The sequence below is a fragment of the Coturnix japonica genome, chromosome 2 (genome assembly GCF_001577835.2).
Source record: "Coturnix japonica isolate 7356 chromosome 2, Coturnix japonica 2.1, whole genome shotgun sequence".
Lineage (NCBI taxonomy): Eukaryota > Metazoa > Chordata > Aves > Galliformes > Phasianidae > Coturnix > Coturnix japonica.
The window spans coordinates 36,803,874-36,825,987 of record NC_029517.1 but is presented as its reverse complement, the minus strand read 5'-3'; the positions used below and the strand labels follow the sequence as shown (position 1 = coordinate 36,825,987).

At 39.8% G+C, this 22,114-nt stretch overlaps 1 protein-coding gene across 1 annotated transcript in view; it reads left to right on the top strand.

Annotated features, from left to right (window-relative positions):
• The first annotated feature begins 1,978 nt into the window (after nt 1–1,978).
• Nucleotides 1,979–22,114, top strand: part of GADL1 (glutamate decarboxylase like 1) — an 82,360-nt gene continuing 62,224 nt past the window's right edge. The window contains exons 1-6 of the mRNA XM_015854006.2: nt 1,979–2,162; nt 15,078–15,250; nt 16,117–16,243; nt 17,672–17,762; nt 18,488–18,594; nt 20,135–20,250. Coding sequence (XP_015709492.1) covers nt 2,156–2,162; nt 15,078–15,250; nt 16,117–16,243; nt 17,672–17,762; nt 18,488–18,594; nt 20,135–20,250 — 621 coding nt within the window. The 5' untranslated portion in view covers nt 1,979–2,155. The remainder of the gene's footprint in view (nt 2,163–15,077; nt 15,251–16,116; nt 16,244–17,671; nt 17,763–18,487; nt 18,595–20,134; nt 20,251–22,114) is intronic.

Below are 22,114 nucleotides of genomic sequence, written 5' to 3'. Positions count from 1 at the left end.
CACCCTATCTAATAACCCCCTTATAAATTTTTGATATAGTAACTTCTAATTTATATCAAGTGTTATTTATATCATTTCTCTTAGTTTTCCATTTTATTTCTGAATGCTGCCTTTGAGTTTTCAAGGGAAAGTTACTATCTTCTGTGACTGAAGAATCGTAGTCTCTTGGCTATTTATTAGAGATTTTAAGAGAGACCCTCTTTAGGTGTTCTCTTTTTACTTTTTCTTTCTTTCCTGTCTTTCCAGTTTCTCTCAACATTTTCCTCAGCTTGAGGAAATTAGCTCTTCTGAAGCAGAAGAAATGTGTAGTTTTGATTGGGGCCGTTCTTCATTTCCCCACAGTGAATACAATCAGGCTATGAACACTTGCTCCCAAGCAGCCACTAATTTTTATTTCAGTGATATCTACCATTTTTATCTATCACAGTGAAGTCTGAATACTTATCTCTTGCAGTGAAGGATATCTATAGGACTACAAAATTACCTTGTTGAAGTTATTAATGACTTAGTACATGCCACAGTGTAAGTTAGACAATTTGTATCCTCACAAACAAGGAAAATGAGGATACTATATGTGAATAAATGTTTAATTCACGCCTGAATATTTCAGTAGCTTCCAAAAATCTTTGCCAAACTTTAATCAGGCCTGAATTTTAATGGAAAATGAGCTGTGGAGGGGCTCTGGTAGTTAATTTTGGGACACTTTCAGACTTTGCTGTAGCAACAGCACTAACATGTTGTAAAAAAGAATTTTATTTATTTATTTATTTATTCTTAAGGCAGCAGTTATGAGAAAATAAAGGGACTAGATTTAGGAACACGTGTGTAGTATTGAATGGCATTGGTGTCCTGGAATAAACTGGGATAATGAGGTCAGCCACAGTTCACTCGGAGGCCTGGAAATAGCCTTTGATGACTGGTGATGCCGCACCAGGCTCTATAAGCCGAGGCACACTAGCACAATTGTGTGAGTTTGGCAGGAAAGCCAGGAGCCTGGCTGGGCCTGACTGTTTGTACCACTGCTCACCTGCCAGAAGGCTGCTTCTTTTGAGGCCAGACTTTTGAGAATTTGGTCACAAGGAGCAGCAGCCTCCTTCCTTCAGGAAGAAGGAGAGCTCATGGGTGTTAATGACTCTTTTAACCTGATGCAGCCTCTTTGATGCGAGCTGCTGCAGGACAGTCATCTCACCAAGACCTAAGCCTGATCTTAATGTTTTGATTGCATTGTGATTCCTAAAATCAAATCAAAGTGTTTCTCATGTTGATTCCAGTAGAGATGCAGGTGCTTCAGCGAAGCCTTGAATGGAAAGGTGCAAACACCAAAACAGAGGAACAGTGAAGCTGTGAGGGGTCTGGAGCACAGGTTTTATGGAAGCAGCTGAAGGAGCTGGGATTGTTCAGTCTGGAGAAGAGGAGGCTCAGGGGAGACCTGATTGCTTTCTACAGCTGCCTGAAATAAGGCTGCGTTGGTGTGGGGGTCAGCATTTTTTTCCCAGGGAACAGTGAAAGGATGAGAGGGAATGGCTGCAATTTGTATCAGTGGAGGTTCAAGTTGGATATTAGGAAATATTTCTTCTTCAAAAGAGTGGTGATGCAGCGGCACAGGCTGCCCAGGGAGGTGGCAGTCACTGTCCCTGGCTGTGTTCAAGAACAACTTGGATGTGTCACTGAGGGATGTGGTTAGAAGGTGAATTGATGGTTGGACTCTGTGATGTTGGTGGTCTTTTCCAACCTCAGTGACTCTCTGGTCTAGTTCTAAATATAATAATAATTAGAAAAAGAATAAATGAATATAGCAAAGCTCTCTGGGAGCACCAGGGCAGCCTCCGCCACTACTTAGCTCCCAAGTGGGAAACAGGTGCCTGGCACCAAAGCCAACCCCGAGGGCTGCTGCCCCGCCGCTATTTTGCCCCCACCCGGAGGAGGCGGTGGCTGGCGGCGGGCCTGCAGAGCGGAGGGTATTAATAGGCGGCCCGGGGGGAGCGGCGAGGTCTGACGGGCAGGGCTGGGCGGCTCAGGGCGTGCGGGGCGAAGGCTCGGTCTCGGTCGCAACGCGGCACAGGACAGCTCGACGGGGGAGCGGCTGTAGTCGGTAGCGCCTTCCCTCATCTCCGGTCTGCTCGAGCAGAGGCGGCGGCTCCACCACGAAGGCGAGATGGAGGGTAAACGCTGCGGTGCCAGAGCCGCCCTCTCTCTCCTCTTTCTCCCCCGCTCCAGTGGGGCTGCGGGCTCGGGCGCGGCTCCTGTTAGGGGAAGCCGAGCAGTGCCACTCTCGCTCTGTGCCCCCATCGGGGTTTTAACCCCTTCCCCTGGCTAGAAGGGGCCCCGGGGTAGGGTGGGCTGCTGAGCCGGCTGCAGCCCGGTGGGCAGCCGGTTTGGACTCCGGCGGGGCAGCAGCTTCGTGCGGATGGGCAGGGAGTGCCTGTTGCATCTCTCCTTCCTCTGAGTGAGGCTGAGGTGTATCTAAATGTTTGAATAAGGTGTAGTGCTCGCAACAATTACTGTAAAAGCATTGCGTTACAGGATGTTTGTTAAAATAAATTATCTTTGAAGAGTGGCGCTTCTTTTTCTTTCCAGGCACCGGAATAAGGTAGGCAGGGCAGTATGTATGATGATGTGCTGTGACAAGGCTGCTGATGCCTGTGGTCCTGGGAAGGGAGGAGTTAATTCCACTCAATAAATGTATCAGCAGCCTGTGTACCTGCATCAGCAGGAAGATCATTATGTAAAGAAAAGAAAAAAGTTGTTTGTATATTTATGGAAATTGGGAATATGAGAGACCTAATACAGTAGTAAGACATCTGGGGGAGCTAGGAAAGTAATTGATGGAGTTGTGGCACACTTAAGCTCTAGATATGCCATTATTTGCAAGGCTAAGAAATGAGGAATGCCTTGGACTCGTGAGTAGAAACTGGTTGCTAAGTCAGAAGAGAAGTGTTTGCAGTGCTGTGCTCTCTCCCATGAGATCAGTATTCCCAAGAGCTTCTCCACTTATCATAAGCTGGGAATCTCTTAGGAAAATGGTCAGAAGGGTTTGGGGTTTCATGTGTTTCAGTTTCACACCGAATGTAAATGAAACTTTAAAACAGATCAATTTTAACTCCCACACTGATAAAGTCTTCTCACTTATCTACCAGAAGTTTAGTGTCCTGCATTCATGGGTGAAGTAAGTTAATGGCAATCTATCCATGGCAAGATCTCTGAATAAAGTAATATATTTGAAAGAAGACTCCAGGGGGAAAGAAAAAAAAAAAGATACTTAAGAACTATAATTTGCTTTTGCTTAAATGAATGAGCTGCGTAAAGTAATGTGATGATTCTCTTATGTGGTATGATACGTGCAGTTGTGCACAGAATATGATCCTGTGCACGTAGCAGTAATGCTGCATGAATGGCAACTCCAAAAGTGCCTCCCTTTAAATGTCTTTCATATTAATGTCCTCTGCCAAGGCAACACCAAAGATAGGCTGCCAGTAGTCACTGAGATGGGGATCCCAGTGTTGCCTTGAGGTCAGCAACAGTGTTCTTGTTCAAATGTTGCCCAAAGCAGGCTACCAGAAACCTAATTTCCTTCCAGAACAATTGGATTGTGCTGTTACAAGAAATAAGTAATAACACAATCCCCTTGCACTCTGCTGCTGCAGGTTTTTCAGTCCCACATGCTGCTCGTGAGCAAGGTGCTATAACTTCTGCATACTTTTCCTCCTGCCAGGAATTTTTCAGTCTTCCTGTCCTGTCTTCTTGTTACCTTTGGTGACTTGCTGTTTTTTCTGCCGCAATCTGTCTGGTGAATAAAATTCTCATAAGTGGGGCTGTATTGTGGCTCAGGGTGTTGACTGAAGCCTTTATTGAGAGTTCAGGCAATCTGCTTCTGTTCTCCTGAGCTGCTGGAGAAATGAAGGGCACGTGGCTGTTGCAGCAGTAGCTCTGGGTTTGCTTTGTGCCACTAGTGCAACTAGAAAAGTAGGTAGAGTTGCAGTGAGAAAATAGGTGCACTTCCTCGTGCACTGAATTATTCTAGTTTGCTGCAGTTGTGGATGTATTGGAAGCACTCTTGGGGAGTGACGTTGATCTTAGCACCCTTAATGCATTTGAAATTGTGTGTTTGTGTGGTTTGTCTTGCTTGCTCCTGGCAGAGCCAGGTTTCTCTCTGAATCCACCATCCATGAGCAACTTTACTGACTGTGCAGAGATAAGTAAGAAACTATGCTGCTTCAAACACCAGAGATGGCAAAGCCCTGTGTTTCAACAGGGGCCAATCTACAGAATCCCACTTGTAGCTACAGAAACAGATTCTGACTGCACATATCCTTCAGTCATTTGTCATAAGTGAAGCTTTCTGAGGCTGTTCTGTTATGGCAAAAGCCTAGAGCATTCTGTATTTATTTATTTATATATTTGGGGGGAGGAGTGGGAAGATGGGATATTCCCTTCTATTAAGATGAGTCTCAGTTACCAGCTCATCAAGTACAGTAAATAGAGCTGGAAACCACTTAAAGAAGGGAAAAGGCAGCTGCTGCCATTTGTGGCATATGCTGCCTTTCAACATCAGAATCACTGGCTCCTGCTGTGTGTATCGCATGTTGTGTTGCGTGATTTGAATCTGCCAGCAGAGCAGGAAGATGAGTCGGCAGACATTTTTCATGTAGTATGTTGTCATCTGAAGCAGGTGTAATGTGAAGCGTGGTGGAAATGGTGACTTTAAGGCTCCAGTAATATGACACTCGGGTTGGTATTTTGGACAGGGCAGAGGGATAGGATCTCTTCTATGTCTTAAGATCTGCTTTGGTGGAAAAGCTACTGGGATCTTTAAATGCTGCTTCATAAGATAAAGGAATACACCGCCTTGCAGGAAATGAAGTTTGCATCAAATAAAACAATTCCGCATGAGTATGTTTATTCTGCTTTAAATTTAGTACAAATTTTCTTGGCAGTTAATGAACATCTAGCAAAGAATATTAATGTGACTCTTGATAAATTCATTAAATGCTTGCATCTTTTAAGTATCGCTTATACAACCAAAAAAATTTAAATTCCAAGCATTGGAGGAATCTCATAGCGTACTGATTCAACTATTACAGCCTACTGGACAGTTTACATTTCACGTGCTTTATTTTCCCTTGCTTTAATTATTTTATGTTGCCTTGTTCTGTAGAGGCCATTTGCATTTTCTTAAGACTTTATTAAATGCGCGAAACATGAAAAATGGGCACATGGAAATACATACCTTTTGTATTACTGATTTCTCTGCCCATGGTCAGGTTCAGGAAACTTCCTCTTTAGGCTTTGGAAAAAACCAAAAGCTCAATTTCTTCCCTTTCTTTTTGCTTTGACTTCTCACTATCTAGAGAGGTTGTTAGAGGTAAAGCATTGATGGTTAAGGAATCCAATTGGGACATGACTAAATTCTGGCCATTTCCATCCTTATTCTTCCATCTGTACGCACAAGTTATCTTATTTTAACAATGATGGGGTTTAATGAGGGAATAATAGAGGCAAATGATTGTTCTGTGCATTGTCAGTGGAGATTTGTGTTGATGATATTGTTGAAAATGATAGTCAGGGTAAGTCAAATGGTACGTGATGATTTTCACCTGGTTCAGATGTTTCAGTGTCCATCATTATTACAGCTTCTTGAGTATATATAATCTTGATTCTTCTTAATGAAAATATGTGTTGAGCATTGACAAATAGAGGTGTATTAAAGAAAAAGTCACAGGAGCAGAGTTTTTTGTTTATTTATTTGTTTGTTTGTTTATTTTTAATTTTTTTTTTAGTGCCACAACCAATCAGGAAAAGTGGTTTGTCGTGACCAAGGTCTTTTGTCCAGAGCTCTACAAAGGGATGGGTTAAATCTAGAGGATTTGGAACAACTTCTGGCTCTAAGGCTTGGGCGTCTCTGCCTTTCATCACATTTCACTTTATGCAGGCTGAAAAGCCTTATAAATATAATCGTATCCATTGGCAAATGTCAGGGCCTCAAAAAGAAAGGTTGATTTTAAACTGCTTGGCATCTCTCCTGTAAGACAGCTTGTGTCTCATTGAGCTGCTTACATTTCTTTTTCTCCAGCAGACCTAATGTGGAGAGACAAGACATCCTGTGGCTGCCAGAGGTTTGACTGTGTTGTAGCTATAGTCAATGTTTAGTTAGTATTGTGACGTATGTGGTGAAAACTGCCTTCACTTTTGCACAAGATGTGGTTTTAGAAGATGTAAAGCTGCAAAGGTAATGTTGTAAAGCACTTGGCTGAAGACAGCAGGCACTGGGTATAAGCAGACTGATACACTGAGACACTTGGAGTGCTCCTGCCTTAGACTTCTGGGCTGTGAGGTGCTGAGCCCTGAGCTCAGAATGCCTGCTAAGGAAGCTTCCCGGCACTGAGTGATTCTTTTGCACTTGGAAGATAAGCCAAGGATGTCACTGACTTTACTGTGGAATATTCACCTTTGCAGATGACTACTGTGTAATACATGTTGCTAAACAATTGAATTAACACCTTGATAGACTTGTCTAATAAAGTTGCTGTACTGAACTGACCTGACTGGTGTAAGTTGTTACCCAGAAAGATCCCATCATGCTATCACAACACCTACTGCACTGTTTGGGGACCATTTAGCCCATGCCAGTGTATAATGTGACAAAAAACTGTTCCACTTCTCAAAGTGGAAAAAAGGAAGCAACCCATGCTCTAAGTACCAGATGTTTAGTTACCATGATGACGCTGATCTGAAATGTCTGGTTAAAATATGGGTGTAGTAAAAAACTTTTCAACACTCATTACTCATTTTCTACCTTCCTTAGCTGTGGTGACTCTGCCTTATCTATACAGGGAGCACACTGTTCCACTGGTGAGCCTTAGCATGCGTAGTATGGTCACTTCTGTGCGTCTACCAAGCACCATATGGACTGCTTACTTCCTAACAGACTGCCAGTGGCTTTTTGGAGACTGATCACTGTGTATTGCCTCCCCACAGCTTGACTTTCTGCACATCTAGAGTGGCTACTTAAAACCACATAGGACAAGCTTGATGACCAGTGATGTTTGCAGAGTTTGATTGATCTCTGCTGACCCAACAAGATATATTACAGTGCTGTGTGGGTCTATGAAATTCCAGGACGTATAGAGAGCCATATTTGACAGCACCAATTGCTCAACTTGTACTCTGCTGGTTTCTTCTGCTGTGAAAATTTCTGAGGACTTTGAGCAACTCATACTGTCTTTCTGTGGCTTTATTTTTCCAGGCCAAAGTCAGAAAATGCTATTGTGCTGTTGCCATATGTTTTTCTTTTGTACTCAGCAACCCACTGGTAGACATTGGATTTGCCTTTAGGGAACTGTTATTGTGTATACATACGTGCATATATATGTAGGTAGCACTGAAAGTAATGCCTCCTATTTATTTCCATGGAAACTGCAACAGCACAATAACAGTATTAAATAAAGCAAATTCTGAGCTATGGAACAGCATTTTTCAGCATAGTTACCACCATTAACTGTGTGTTTTTGCCAGTGGTGAACAAGAGCCTGCATACAACGCTTGTAAAAAGCTGCACCAGTGGAGGTGACCCATGGTCACCACTGCAGAAATGCACCACTCATTACTTCACTCTGTCAACATCCACTGTTCTGTCTATATAAACATTTACAAGCATTGATAAATGTCGGTGGTTGCTATTTTTTCCTCCTGGAGGAATTAAGTTCTCCACCTTTGCTTCAGATGCATTTCCATGTCAGTCACCACCATTCTGTCAGACTGCCCCTTTGCTGCCTTCTGTCACACAGCAGCAATATATAATGGAATACTGGTGGGAAGGTTCAATCCCTGCTGCCATAGAAGAACCAGTGAGTAGAACTGGGGTATCTGTGATCCAGAGAACTTTGGGCTGACTTAAGAGGGGCAGTTTCAGTTAACCAAAATGTCTAATACACTAAATTTACAGTCTAATATATGCACCACTGAAAGATCAAGTCTGCACGAGGCAGCTTGCTCCATTTGGAAATAGCATTGAATTACTTTGCTGTACATAAGTTACTAATAAATTATGAAGGCCTACGTAGGAGCTGGTTAAGGGACGTAATGTGCTGGAAAGTCTCATCCTGATTTGCAACGCACTGGCTTCTCAATCTTAGTAAATAAGGGTGTATGTCAATGTAATGTTGTAGGCATGAATTAGTGAACAGTAATTGGAAATACTGTACAGGAAACAAAGTGTGGAAGTGTTTATCATATTAAGAAAAAGTGAGAGGAAAAAAGTTGTTTTTAAGCGCAAATTGAATGTAGAGATAAAATTTCCTAAAGTGAATTCAGAATCTTATCCATTTTTGCCTTTTAACTTTTGTTGAATTCCAGTAAACTGATGTAGTAAATTACTTCTTTTTAGTTGAATTTTCAATGTCTAGCATTAAAATTGTTTTTATATTACGACTAAAAATGTAGTTCTTGCAGACCATCACGCACTCTTTCAAGTCAAGTTGCAGGACTTCTGTTTGGAAAAAAACACTTATGTTTTCACTTCAGTTTTATTTATTTATTTATTTGCCTTCCAGTGGGAAGCAGAGAAATCTCACGGATTCTTGACATTCAGTGTGGGTCACCCACGTATTGGTCTCTTGCATTCAAACTCAGCCCCCTACAGTTTATAACCATGCTATTGATGCGTAGTGCCTTGTCTGACATGAGTGCTGCAAAAATGTCCACTTCCTCACAGGAAAATGAGAAGACGTATAATGTTGATTACTAATAACGAACATCTAATTGAAATAAAAGGCACTGTATGTGTCTTGCACTTTCTACTCTGTTGGCAGATTTTAAAGCTAAAAATGTGAGCTGAGACGATTTTGCTGCGGTCAGGAAGTTAGGATTTCCATTTTGTTGTTGGCATCTGCTATTCCTTAGTTTTGTATCAAGGTGAATTCCAATTAGCCACAACCTATTTTTATGACTGGAAATATTACAACATTAATCTTTCCTTCAGTTACTTGGTTGAGGCACCAAAACGCTGCTGTTTAATATTGATGTCTGTCTCTGAGATTTGGATACATAAAGATTCCCAATTCTTGCCTCTTTTATCTGCTTCTTTTAGTTTGTCTGTGTGTGTGTCCTCATGGTACTATTTGTGTATGCAAGTACTTGGCATGCAGTGACTAGGCACAGTGTTGGGAGCATTCAGTTAATGACAGTGCCCACTTGGGACCCTGGAAATATCTCTGAAAGCAGAACATGGCTCCTAACGTGGGCCTGTGTTCCCAGTCAGATACTCATTGCTGGGGCCTCTCTCCATGATTCCCTCCATTCTCCTGACCTTTCCTTTTGGAATGGGAAATACAAATGTGGGAAAAGAATAGGACCCATTTGTTGTGGTGATGCCATGCAGTGCTAGCAGCATGCTCAGTGATTCCGTTGAGCAGCCTTTGAGTCCAGACACAGTGCTTTTGTCTTCCTCGGATCCTGTCCCATAAAGGTCACTTCTGCATGTATGCATTTGTCGCATTTCTGTGTGCAGGCGCCTGTTGCAAACTTTCAGTGGGGAGCACCCAACTTGTTCCCTGTCCACAGGCCTTGTCCATGAGCCTGCAGAACAGGGAGACAGAGTGTAGGAGACGTACCATGCCTGTGCATACTCTTTGTGTCTGGGTAGCCTTCCTACATTAAACATGGTAGTGTGGAATCTCTGTAAAGTTCATTTGTTTTCTTTTTCTTGATTCACAGAAAGAAAGGAAGGTTGTTTTGAAAGAAGGACTGTGACTAGATCATGCAGGATGAGAAATTTAAGATCTGTTTCTGATTGATACTGGCAGTGATTGCTGCATTTGTTACAAAGCAGAAGCCAGTATTTGGTCAAAGCCAGCTTTTTTCCCTCTCTTGAATAGTCAGCGTTACAAGTACAGTATAAGCTGAATAGAATTTGGCTCTGGCATTCAGGCACAAGCCACTCTTTCACAACCACCCCTTCTGTTTCTGTCTTCCTTGTGAGCGATAAAGCCTTCTGGGCCGTTTACACTACTCCCCCGAAAGTTGTCAGAATATGCCAAGTACGAGGCTGCAGTTTCTTTTTGTAGCACTAGAATTTAACAGAGAAAATTTCGGTATGTTAATGGAAACATAGATGCAGCTTTTAAAATACTCAATGGTTTCTATATACTGATGGAACAACATCTGAAAAATGCGTATTTATTTTTTTTCCTGTGTGTTATTTCATCTGCAATTAATTTGTTTTCTGCTGGGAAAATAATATTGATCATAAAAATGATGTGTTAGTTAGAAACTCTTAAGTTGCTATAATACAATATCTCATTCAGAATGAAATATCAAAATTTTGAGCTTGATTCTACACCTGCTGAAGCCAGGGGATAAATCCCCAATTATTTTCAATCAGAACAGGATCAGGTCTTCTCTTTTGCAGGAGGGTATCTTGAACAGTCAGTTATCCTTAATCTCTGATTTAAGACATTTTCATTTGTTAAAGTTTTTGTTCTGTTTCAGGCCTGGTGCTAGTTGGCAGAAATGGCATCTGATACACTTTCTGGGTGTCTGTCTTCTGAGTCTGGTTAGGAGTCTGTTTCTGTAATTTTAAATGAACAAGACTATATTTATTGCTGCTACACTTTTAAGTTGTTTGCATACCACGTTGTTAAAAACCAAAAGAAAAAAAAGAGGAGCATATGGGCTCCATGTGGAGCAGAGGACTGATTGGTTACATTAATGCAATCAGGTGTGCTTGAGACAAAGAAATGCAAAGGGTGTAAAATATTTGGAAAATGCTTTTAAGCATTTAAAATTTATTTCTTTCAATAGAAGGGCAACATAAAATATTGGCCAGTAAAGATAGTGGGAGAGTTTCTTAGCTGTGTTCTGGGAAGACATCTTTTAATTTGAGAACTGTAACATGAAAACTGAAACTAGAATATTTCTCAAAGTTCACCCATCCAAAGCATTAAACTGGTCATAGGCTCTTTTTTAAAAACTGTGTAAAAAGAAAAGCAATTTGAACAGTAAGTTGTATTTTTAATATTCTGACATTTTATCATCCACTTATCTTTATTCTCAATAGTTTTACTGCAAGCAAGAGGAGAAAGGTTTATTTTTAAGTAGAGTTTAGGATTCTCTTAAGAGTTCCAGAGTTCAGTTATAAGTAGAAGATTAAGTATCACAGGAGTAAAATCACGAGATATGGGAACAGTATTTATATCCAGTAGTTGTTTACAAAACCTGAAGTCCTTTAGTTCATAACATGAGTATGTTTTCACTCATTTTAGATGTTGATTGAGAAATAGTTGGTTTTATTACGTCAGTCACTATGGAAGTAATACCTCCTATTTATTTACATCAGAGCTACAACAGATACAGAGGACACAGTAATTCTATTTGATAGAGCAATTTCTCAGCTACAAACTTTGTTTTTCAACACAGTCACCACCATTAGCTGTGCATTTTTGCACAGCTAATCGCCTGCATGTCAAGCTGGTAAGTCTGCACCAGTGTAGGTGACCCATTGTCACCACTGCTGAAATGTACCACTCATCACTTCACTGTGACTACATCCACTGTTTGGTCTGCATCGACATTCACAAGTATTGATGAATGTCAGTGGGTGCCATTTTTTCCTCCTGGAGGAATTCAGTTCCATATCTTTGCTTCAGATGCACTTCCATGTCAGACATCATTCTGCCCCTCTGCTGCCATCTGTCACACAGCAACAAAGTGTAATGGAATTTTGATAGGAAGGTTCAGCCTCTACTGCTGTGCCACCACCATCCTCCTCTGATGCTGTAGGCCAGCACAATAAAATAGGAGACATTACTTTCAGAGCAGCCCTCATATTTTCCATTAATTGCATAAAGCTGTGTTGCAGGGCAGAATTTAGCTCAGCAAGTTCAGATTGAAGTGGCAAGTGATAATGGAAAGTTACTTAGAAAAAGGTAAATAAGTCTAGGGTGTATTGTTTAAAGAATATAATGTGGGTTAAGTCCTGAACTCTTTGGTAGAGGTTTACACAGGTAAATTGCTGTTGAAATGAAGGCCCTTTTCCCTCCCTTTTTCCTGACCCCTCTGCTTTGCCTTTCTTTCACAGCTTGTGCCTGAGGCCCAATGCAGATGTGTTGACAGTAGGGGTGGGCTGGCACCCATTTTCCAGAAATGTCTTTCTCCTCAGGCTTCACAGAGTGTCCTTTGGAGACTTTAAAACTGTCTGTAAAGGTTTAATAGAGTTGCTTCAGATACAAGGCTGTTGCTAGCCCCATCACCCAGCCCCTAAAGACCTGGCAGAAAATGTAACGTAAGGTTCTGCACTTTCTTTACAATGACCTCTTCAAGAAATTCAGTGAAAAGTCATGGAAGTGCTTGTATTGCATCTCTGTGTGAAAATATCAAAAGTAGGGCAGACGGAGGTACCAACAAAAGCTTGTACACAGCTCTAGTTCTAGCAGAGACAGCAGAGTGCAGAAGAGGAAGAAAAGGAGTTAGAGATCTTTTGCTCCGCCATGTCAATTTTTTTCATATTTCTGTAATCAGAGGAAGTATCAGCAGATACTTGTTCTTATCCTCTTTTCCATAGCAACAAAACACCATTGATATAGACATGAGGATCGTAGCATCTGAACACGAGCTGGCAGTATGACTGGATGGCCAAGAAGGCCAGTGGGAGCCTGGCCTGCATCAGAAGTAGTGTGGCCAGCAGAGCAGGAGAAGTGACTGTCCCCTTTTATGCAGTGCTGGTGAGGCTACGCCTCTATTACTGTGGGCCCCTCCTTACAGGAAGGACACTGACTTGTTTGAGTGTATGCAGAGAGTATAATGAAAACAAGAGACATGAGGAGAGGTTGAGGGAGCTGGGGCTATTTAGTCCATAGGAGACAGAGACCTCATTGCTATCTACAGCTACCTGAAAGGAGGCTGCATTGAGGAGGTTGTTGGCCTCTTTTCTCAGGTGACTGGAGGTAGAACATAAGGAAATCATCTCAAGTTGCACCAAGGAAGATTTAAATTGGACAGTGGTAAGGATTTCTTCATGAAACAAGTGGTCAAGCATTGGAACAGTCTGTCTGGGGAAGCAGTGAAGTGCCCAGCCCTGGACATATTCAAGAGGTGTGTGGGTATGACAGTAAGGGTCATGTTTAGTGATAAAACTTGGTTTGTCAGGTTGTAGGTTGAGCGTAATGATCCTGATTGACCTTTTCTAACGTAGATGATTCTATGATCTTGAGGAGATGGCAAGGCTGAGTTTTTCTGTGTTTATTCTAAGCTCTGGTTAGTACTTAAGGGATTCGCTTATACGGAAAAGAACTGACACTTAATCCAAAAATAGTCCCTGTTGTATCCACTCAAAGACATGTTGCCTTCCCATTTGTTGTTAATACCTGGTGTTTTAGGTCTTGTGAAGTTAACCTACTAGCTTGTGTTTTCAGAGAGAAACTACTAAAGCTTCTTTAAAGCTGCAATTTCTGTCTAGTGCCCCAGCTGTGGTGTACTGGGAAGCTTGATGAGAGTTTAGCTTTCTGATGTAAGGGATTTTCCCTCTTTGCTTGTTGAAAATGGAATAGTATTTGCATGCTAGCTCTGTATCTGTCCCATGAGAACATTCACCTCTACTGTAACAATGTGCAAAACGATCTGCTCAGCAAAATGTTGTTTTGAATTAAAAACAGAAGTAATTTCAGAAATGCTGAAGCTTGATGTCTTGTTTAGGGGAAGCCTGATTTTCCATCTCATGCTAGAATTTGGTCTCATATGTAATACCTATTCTAATAAGTGAAAGTGAAGAAATGCTCTGAGTTATGGGATTGACAGGGTTTCTTTCAGTCAATGGACCCTGAAGGTCTCCACCATTGTAGACACATTGTTCTATATCATTATGCACAGGCACAGTAAACATGCCAGACTGTCCTGCAGCCTTCTGGAAATTCAGCTGTTTGTATGCACCTGTTAAAAAGCTACCTTAATTCTGCAGATGGTAAAGTTGTTTCAAGCATAAGTTTTTCTCCTTCATACATTCTTACTCTCCCAATATCTTCACTGTAACACTGACCAAAGAAGACCCTCCAAGGCAGTGCTGCCTGACCTCACAGACTGTAGCTAATCTAGGGCTAGATCTGCGTACTGATGCTGTGTGTAACCCAGGTAATTTGGATATGGCAGCTACTACTTCTGCTTTCAGTGCTGCTCTGTTTCAAATGTCTATTCCCTTCATATCTCCTATTGTCTCACTTTTACCTATATCCTCATGTTGATTAAAGCTGGTGTTCTAATCTTGCTGAAAGAAACCAACACATGAAATGGATATGTGATTGTCACTGTTGTCCAGTGTCTAATAAGCATTTTGGGTGTGCTTTTGGAATCAATGTACAGGGAGTAGTGCTGTGCTTATGCAACACATCAGGAGGGTGTGTCATGTATAAAGGTGAGGGAGAAGAAAGAGATCACCAATGGAAAATGAAGTGAATAAAAAATATAATATATGCAGCAAAATGCTCCAGTGGTGACTGGAGTCACTTAAGATAAGGGTGGAAAAGAAAGTTCAGGTATGTGATATTAATAGTAATCTCAGAACGTTGTGTTCATAGAAGTGGAATCAGTGAAAATTTGTGGAGGACACAGAGAACTCTACAACTTGATTGAGTATTGAGAAGGGATAGAGTGAGAATATGGGAAGTGAAGCTGGGAACTGTATAATGGAAAAAAGAGAAGAGGAAAGAAAGGTTTTCAGCTGAGTGTCTATTATCTCACACTTCATTTCTGTTTATCCAGCTGTATCATCCTGAGGGCTACACTTGTGTTTTCCTCTAAGTTTGGAAAGTGCTTTGCATGCTTTTGTATGCTGCAGAAAGGGGCAAATACCATGCAGTTGGCTGTTATTATTTATGTAATGTCAGTCTGGGTCTAAAGTAACACAAGATGGTTGTATTTGTCTGTAAAGAGGTTTCCAACAAAATCTAGGATTTTTGTTCATATGAAAAGACAATGTGAATTTTATTTCCTTATGTTCACTGAATCTTCAGCAATGAAAGAACATTTTGTAGCTTGGGGTGACCAGATCTTGTCTAATGCTGAGTTGTTTTTGTTTTTGTTTTATCTTCTAGCCAATACTTGCAAACAGGATGTACTCCAGAAGAAGAAGAATGCCATTTTGGTGGATGGAGTCATCTTAAATGGTCCAATAACTGACTCAAAAGCAGGAGAAAAATTTGTGGAAGAGGCTTGTAAGATCATAATGGAAGAAATAATCCAGAAAGCTGATGATGTTACAGAAAAGGTAAAACCATAGAGCGTTGCTGAAAAGTTGCAGCGGAGATAATGAACGATGAATATTTTTTTTCAGCTGTATTTTATTGCACTTCAAGTTGTATCAAAATTGCTTCTAGTCTGTGCCAATTCAAATTTTAAAAACCTTCCAGTAACGTGGTTAGCGTACCTGTTTGCCTGAAAATAATATTTTGTTTATTTTTTTATGCATTTTCTCAGTGGTGACTTTCTCTGAGCTGACAAATGGGTGTAGTGCATCTCATGTTTTGGCTGTGGGGAATCACTTACTCCTCAGAGGCACTGGCGTTAGAGAGGGAGGGACGGTGGATGTGGTACTACTGTGGAAGGGAGTATAATGAGATTGCCTTGGGTTTCACAGAAACCATGCTGAAGAGGATGTATTGGGAAAGAACTGGAATATAAAACATGATTGGCTTTGGGCGTGCACAGATTGCTTCCACCCCTGGGCAGAAAAGCATCTGAAAGTTTTGCGAACTTCAAAGCCTTAGCTAAGGGCAAAATTTGACCAGTAGGCCTCTTTCTCCTAATGAGGATATATGACACATGAGCAAGATAATTGTGTGATCTGAGGCTGAATCTTTACATCCCTGCATGCCAACAGGCACACCTTCTCCTCCCAGTCTTTGTAAAAACATCTTTATGCCTTCCGTATTCTATTTTTTATGGTCAGGTAATGTCTGAGGGGCAATAAAACGAAGACCACATGGCCTTACCAGGCATACTGCCTTGATGGCCTGCTGCACTCCATGGGCAGTTCTGGAAAGCAGTCCTGAATGTGGTACTTACCTGGCACTTTTCTAACAGTCTTCCTTTTGGCTAACCTGTTTACTGGTGGTGTGTCCTATCTGTCATTAGGTTTGTGAATGGCGGGCACCTGAAACACTGAAGAAGATTCTTGATCTGGAAATGAGAGACACTGGAGAATCTCATCAGAAACTCTTGCAACTCTGCCAAGATGTGATACAGTACAGCGTCAAAACCAGTAGGAATGCAATTGCTAATGAAGTTGTTTTGTTGTATATAACCTTGGAAAACAAGATAATGTTTATAAAGCTCTGTTATCTTCCAGGAAACTAGAGGTTTTGAATGCTTGCTTTCTACTTGCCTACACAAATATGCAAATATTTGGTTGTGTTTCCATTGTTTGACTGCGTGCTGGTCACTGTAGGTGTCTTTGATTGCCCAGAAGGTGTAATCAAAGAAAGCTAATCAAAACCTAATTCTTATTATGCCATTGATGTGAACAGCAGATTCTATCCTCTTGAGCTTTTGTTTAAGTTGTCTTCAGATAACAGACAATCAAACTTGAAAGATCTTTGTATGTAATTTTGTGCTGAGTGGTGAGGAGTGGAATCACCATCACTGCCCTTGGACAAGTAAGAATGAATTCTTAGTGATGATTATCCTGCATTTACTGTTGCTTTCTATTGAGCAATAGTCTTGTAGAGTGTTAATTTGCCAACAGGCAGTAATTCCTATTACAGATGCTGTGAGAAGAGAGCCTGCAGTGTTTCAGAGATGGTACAAGACATCTCTGCAGGAATGGTTTTCTGTGGGTAACCTTTCTGCAGCTTATGAAGTATAATTTAATCTTAACAAAAAGGCATGAATAAGAAAGTGTTGTTTTCAGAAGCTCATGATTTCAGATGTGGCATAGCTTGGGCTGTATTTTGGAAAGTGAGAAGGTTATGTGATATAATTCCAGTGCATTTGTAGGGCACATTTCTTCCTGCTGTCTCTATTGCTACAGTAAGAAAAGACATAAAATGATTCTGAGGACGAACCTATCTTTGAAAACCATGGAGAGGCAGTAATACCGATCTAAAAGGGCAGTGTATTGATAATACACAGATATAACTGCTGAGCTAGTGGAAGGCATTCTGGTTTCTCTCTTCTGCAAATTGCCTTCAAATTTTCATTTTTTTTTTTTTGCTTAGAAAGAATATTAAGTAAGAAAAATTTTCTGTGTAAATAGTTCTTAATCTAAGTATAAACATGTGTTGAAGCCTTGGATGTAATGGGCATGAAGCCATACAGCTTACCTGGTTTTACATGTTTTACTGCTTAGCAAAACTTGGCTGAATTTCCATTGCATCTCTGAATACCACTGTTAAAGGCCACTGTACATACTCAGTTGTCAGTCACTCTTTTTGATCTTTAAAGCTTGTGCATAACCCATATTTGTTCTATGCACTACTTACATCAGCCTTATTTTGGGACCTAAAAATGACTGTAACTTTTACTTTCAAAGGATTGTCTAGTTTAAAAAGGACAGTAAATCTGTAAATTACTGAGAGGGTGGTGGAGTGAATCATGGTTAGCAGTGATCAGCATTCAGCTAAGGGAGCCTGTGATGCATTCTCTTCTCATAAGCATTCTGTCACTGCTCGCTTTTCATCTATATTTTCAGATCATCCAAGATTTTTCAATCAGCTGTACGCTGGAATAGATTATTACTCATTAGTGGCTCGTTTCATTACTGAAGCATTGAACCCAAGTGTGTAAGTGCAGTTCCTTGTACTCATAATGGTGAACCTTGCATGCTTTTTGAAGTAACATCTTCCTGACCGCTGTCCCCTCTCCTCCCCCTTGTGATTCTGTTTTCCTGTTTTCAGTGTTACAGAGGATGCAAGAATTTGGGAAAGAATACGATCTAGTTTGTCTGAATAGCTCAACAGAATCTTGTCTAAGCTGATGATTTTCCTAGTTTATGAGCTGGGGCTTAAGAAAATGATCTTTTTTTCTTTAAACACTTTTAAACCTAAACTTTTTTTTTTTTTTTTAGCTCTTGAGAAAAAAAAATAAAAATCAAAATGAATGAATCCAACTTAGTTGTTTATTTACCTTGATGAGCTCCACACAGACTCGAATGCAAATGATTACCTGTCTACTATTTACTTGCAGTTGTAAAGACTAAACAAAAATGTGATTGCTGCTTGCAACAGACTATTACTGCTGAAGTTTAAGCATTGTGACCTTCATTAAGATCAAACTCTGCAGTATTACTTTGAGAGTGGAATTGTCATTGTAATGCTGTCAGGATCCAAGGAATTGGTCTGCCGGGTCACATCTATAATCTTTTCAGTTTAGAGTTTCACTTTTGATGGCAATCGGCTTCTGATAAGTTAGAGAAAGGTACAAAAAACCTCTGTCTAATTTTAACAAGGTGCTGTGGCATGAGTTCTATAATCTTGATACCAAACATGTTCCTTTTATTTTTGTTCAGATATACATACGAAGTATCCCCTGTATTTCTGTTAGTGGAAGAAGCAGTCATCAAGAAAATGATTGAGTTCATAGGCTGGGAAGACGGTGATGGCATATTTAATCCAGGTACTAGCAGTTCAGATTTTCAAAAGAAGTCACGATAAACCATCTGATACAGTAATTCTGCAAACATTTGATTTGTGTAGGATGTTCGAAAATGCATGCAAAATGCTGCGATGCACAGAGGAAAACTGTTGTGTCCAGGCTTCTTTTTTGTATTCTACTAATAATTCTATGAATGTGATTAGCAGCTGGATGGACAAAAGAAGTTCTACATGAAATATAATTGTAGGAAAATGAACTGTTTGTAATGGAAGTCCTTCCTGACCTTACTAACAACAGTACCAGCAGCTTTATTGCACTGAGTCATTTGATGACAGATAGAGAGCTGAAGTAGTTGCTAGACACTAACCAGTTGCTCCTACAGGCACTGATGTATATATTCTGTCTATCATGCGTGGGAGCCAGAGTCTGTTATAATGGGTTTGTCAAGGGCTTAATTCCTCTGAACTTTGACAGTTTTTTGAAATGTTATGAATAGGCCAATCAAACAAAGATTTCTTAAGCTTCTTGATAGGTCACGTTTTTCATATATTCTGTAAAGCAGCATTCCAGCCCCACATACAGAAATAATGAAGCATAGTATTATTCCACAGATTGTTCAAATTCCAATTTATTATATTGGATGTGAAGCTTTCGTGGCTAGGTTAGGGGTGGGAAAAGGTGTTAAAAGAGGAAATGGATTTAGCATTCTGCTTTCAAAACCAAGACAAGGCTAGGAATTTTACCCTATATATCAATCGTAGAAAAAAATAAACACAAAAGCTAAAACTCTCTGGAAAACTTGTGAAAAATATATTAGTAATATTGTTTTCTTCATTTCAGATTTGATGGATACTTGTAGAATCTTTACCTTTACTGTAGCATTTTTTAATTCTACATTCCTGAAGTGCTGTCAGTAGATCAATTAATTATGCCTTTTTACACTAGTTTTAGATAAGACATTCCATCTAATTTTTATTATTTTTAAGTAAATAAATCTAGATCACATCTTGCAGATTGCACTCACCATGGTTTTTTTATATTTATATTTATATTTATATTTATATTTATATTTATATTTATATTTATATTTATATTTNTTTATATTTATATTTATATTTATATTTATATTTATATTTATATTTATATTTATATTTATATTTTTTATTTTTTTTTCTTCTTGTAATGCTCTGACTGCCCAAGACATCTCCTAGGCTTCGTAAGATACAGCCACAGTTGAGCTGGTGCTGCTTTGGTGTATATGAGAAGGTGCTGTTGCAGTATGTTCTCCATCATGGAGGGCTGTTTAAGCATAATTCTTACTTCCTTGAGAAATATCTCCAAAGAGCATTCAAACCAGCTCTGTTTCCATTCATGATACAGCTCATTTTATATCTGCAGTTTTTTTTGGGGGGAGGAATTAAGTTACAGTAAATGCATCTATAGGCTAACCCTGTAGGTTTTGTTTGTTTGTTTGTTTTATTTTGTAATAGATTAATCACTCAGAGATAGAATAAGTACTAGGACTGTGGATGATATGATACTTGTATGTCTTTTATTTCAGGTGGCTCTGTTTCTAATATGTATGCTATGAACTTAGCAAGATACAAATTTTGTCCAGAGATAAAAGAAAAAGGGCTCTCAGGTTTGCCAAGACTAGTCCTGTTTGCTTCAGAAGAGGTAAAAACAACAAAAAGCTTCTTAAATCATCTAGCAATGAACTTTATTTTTCAATGGCTGCAAAATTATAACATTTGCATGTCTGACTGGGGTCCTGGTACAATGAATTTGCCATCAGTGAATGATGTGAAATACCAGAGTTATCTGGACAAGTGTGATGATAAATTTCCCTACAGAAGCTCTCTTGTCTGAATAACTGTGGATGTTCTTGTTCTTGAGAGCAGCTGATAGAAGAAAAGATTATGCGTGGGGTAAACCTAAAGGTAAATGCATGGGGGATGTTGCGGAGATCTGCATTTTAAAGTCTAGCAAGATCCATGTGTAGCTTTCAAAAGTTTTTCTTGTACAGTGTCAAAGTTCATACTGAGCTGAATGCGTCTGCACCTGTGAAATGGCTCTCTGCTGCTCCCACTATTACCTATATCTGAATACAGATTCACTGCGGTAGAGTACAAAACCTACTATAAAATATTTGGGCAAATCCTGCTGGATCTTTAGACAGTTCTTCTTTAAATAATTGAAAAAAATGTGGTTATTTCTAAAGTTTTTGAGTAAAATCTATTCAAACTGCCTGTGGAAAATGGATATATACATTTATTCTGAAGCAAATTTATTTTTTCTTAGAGGCTTTTTCTTCTCACTTCTCCAGTTTTGATTTTCTCATTGAATTAGTGTGGAAGTGGTATTCCAGACTCTACTGTATATAATATCCTGTGGTGGTGAGGATCTTGTTGTATTAGGATGTATGTAGTTCCTGACATAATTTTAGCTCACAAGCTTATGCTTCTAACATTTTGCTGGATAAATAGACAATAGAGACTTATTTTGAAAAGTTCTGAGAGACATGGACATTGTATAAGTTGTCCGAGACATTTAATTAATCCAAATGTCTTAAATAAAGTAGTTTTTTTTTTTTTTCAAGCCCAGTATATTTATTTTTTCCTTCCAAAAGATGTAGGTATGAAAACAAAATGCCAATTCATGCTTAATTCATCACATTTCATCTTTAAAATAGTGGAAGAGGAAAAAAAAATGATGTTGAAACATTTCATTTTAATGCTTTGGAAATGAAGCACATCAAATTTTCATCATGAAGTAACGTATTATTTCTGTGCAAGATTTAAATAAAAGCGCAGTCTAAAGGCCTTCCCAGAAGGCGTAGACCTCTTTTGTGTTGTGTAAGTGAATGATTGAAAAAAATGATAATGGAGAAGTTGCAACCTGTGTTTAGCTTTAAAATGAGTAAGGCAAATAGTTCTGGCATGGAGAAGGCATGAGGTTTTAATGAACTGAGAGTATTGATAAAGAGTCAGAGCACATCGTCAGCTCAAGGCACTCAAGTTTTAGGGCTTGGCTTCAACGCTATTGAAATAAAATGATTTTTGCTTTGAGTTGCCAAGTTCTACAGTTTCTGTCTGGCACTTGGCAGGCTGAAAGAGCAGGGGAATGCATGGAGTTGTCAGTGACTTAATTTTATGTGACCTGGGGACTATGCATTCTTTGTACGTTTGTGGATAATATGAAGTTGTACGTTTAATGTGTGGCCTACTGACGGTCCTCACATGCTCTGTTTGGCCTTCAGCAACAAAAGTGCTCCTTGTTCCTGCAAGTAAAATACTAACGTACTTTAAATTATGGTGATGTTCCATGAACATGGTACTTTTCTATAGCTCTCTTGATGGACAATTACAGAGTGATTCCTCCTGAGACCATTTCAGTAGTAGAGAAGTTATTAAATCTCACTTTCCTGAGGCACGGTTAGTCTATCTGTAGAACATGAATACAGCTATATAATTGTAGACCATGGTCCACCTGCTTGTCATTTTTTCTCTATTTGAGCTTTATTCGTACCCAAAAATGCATT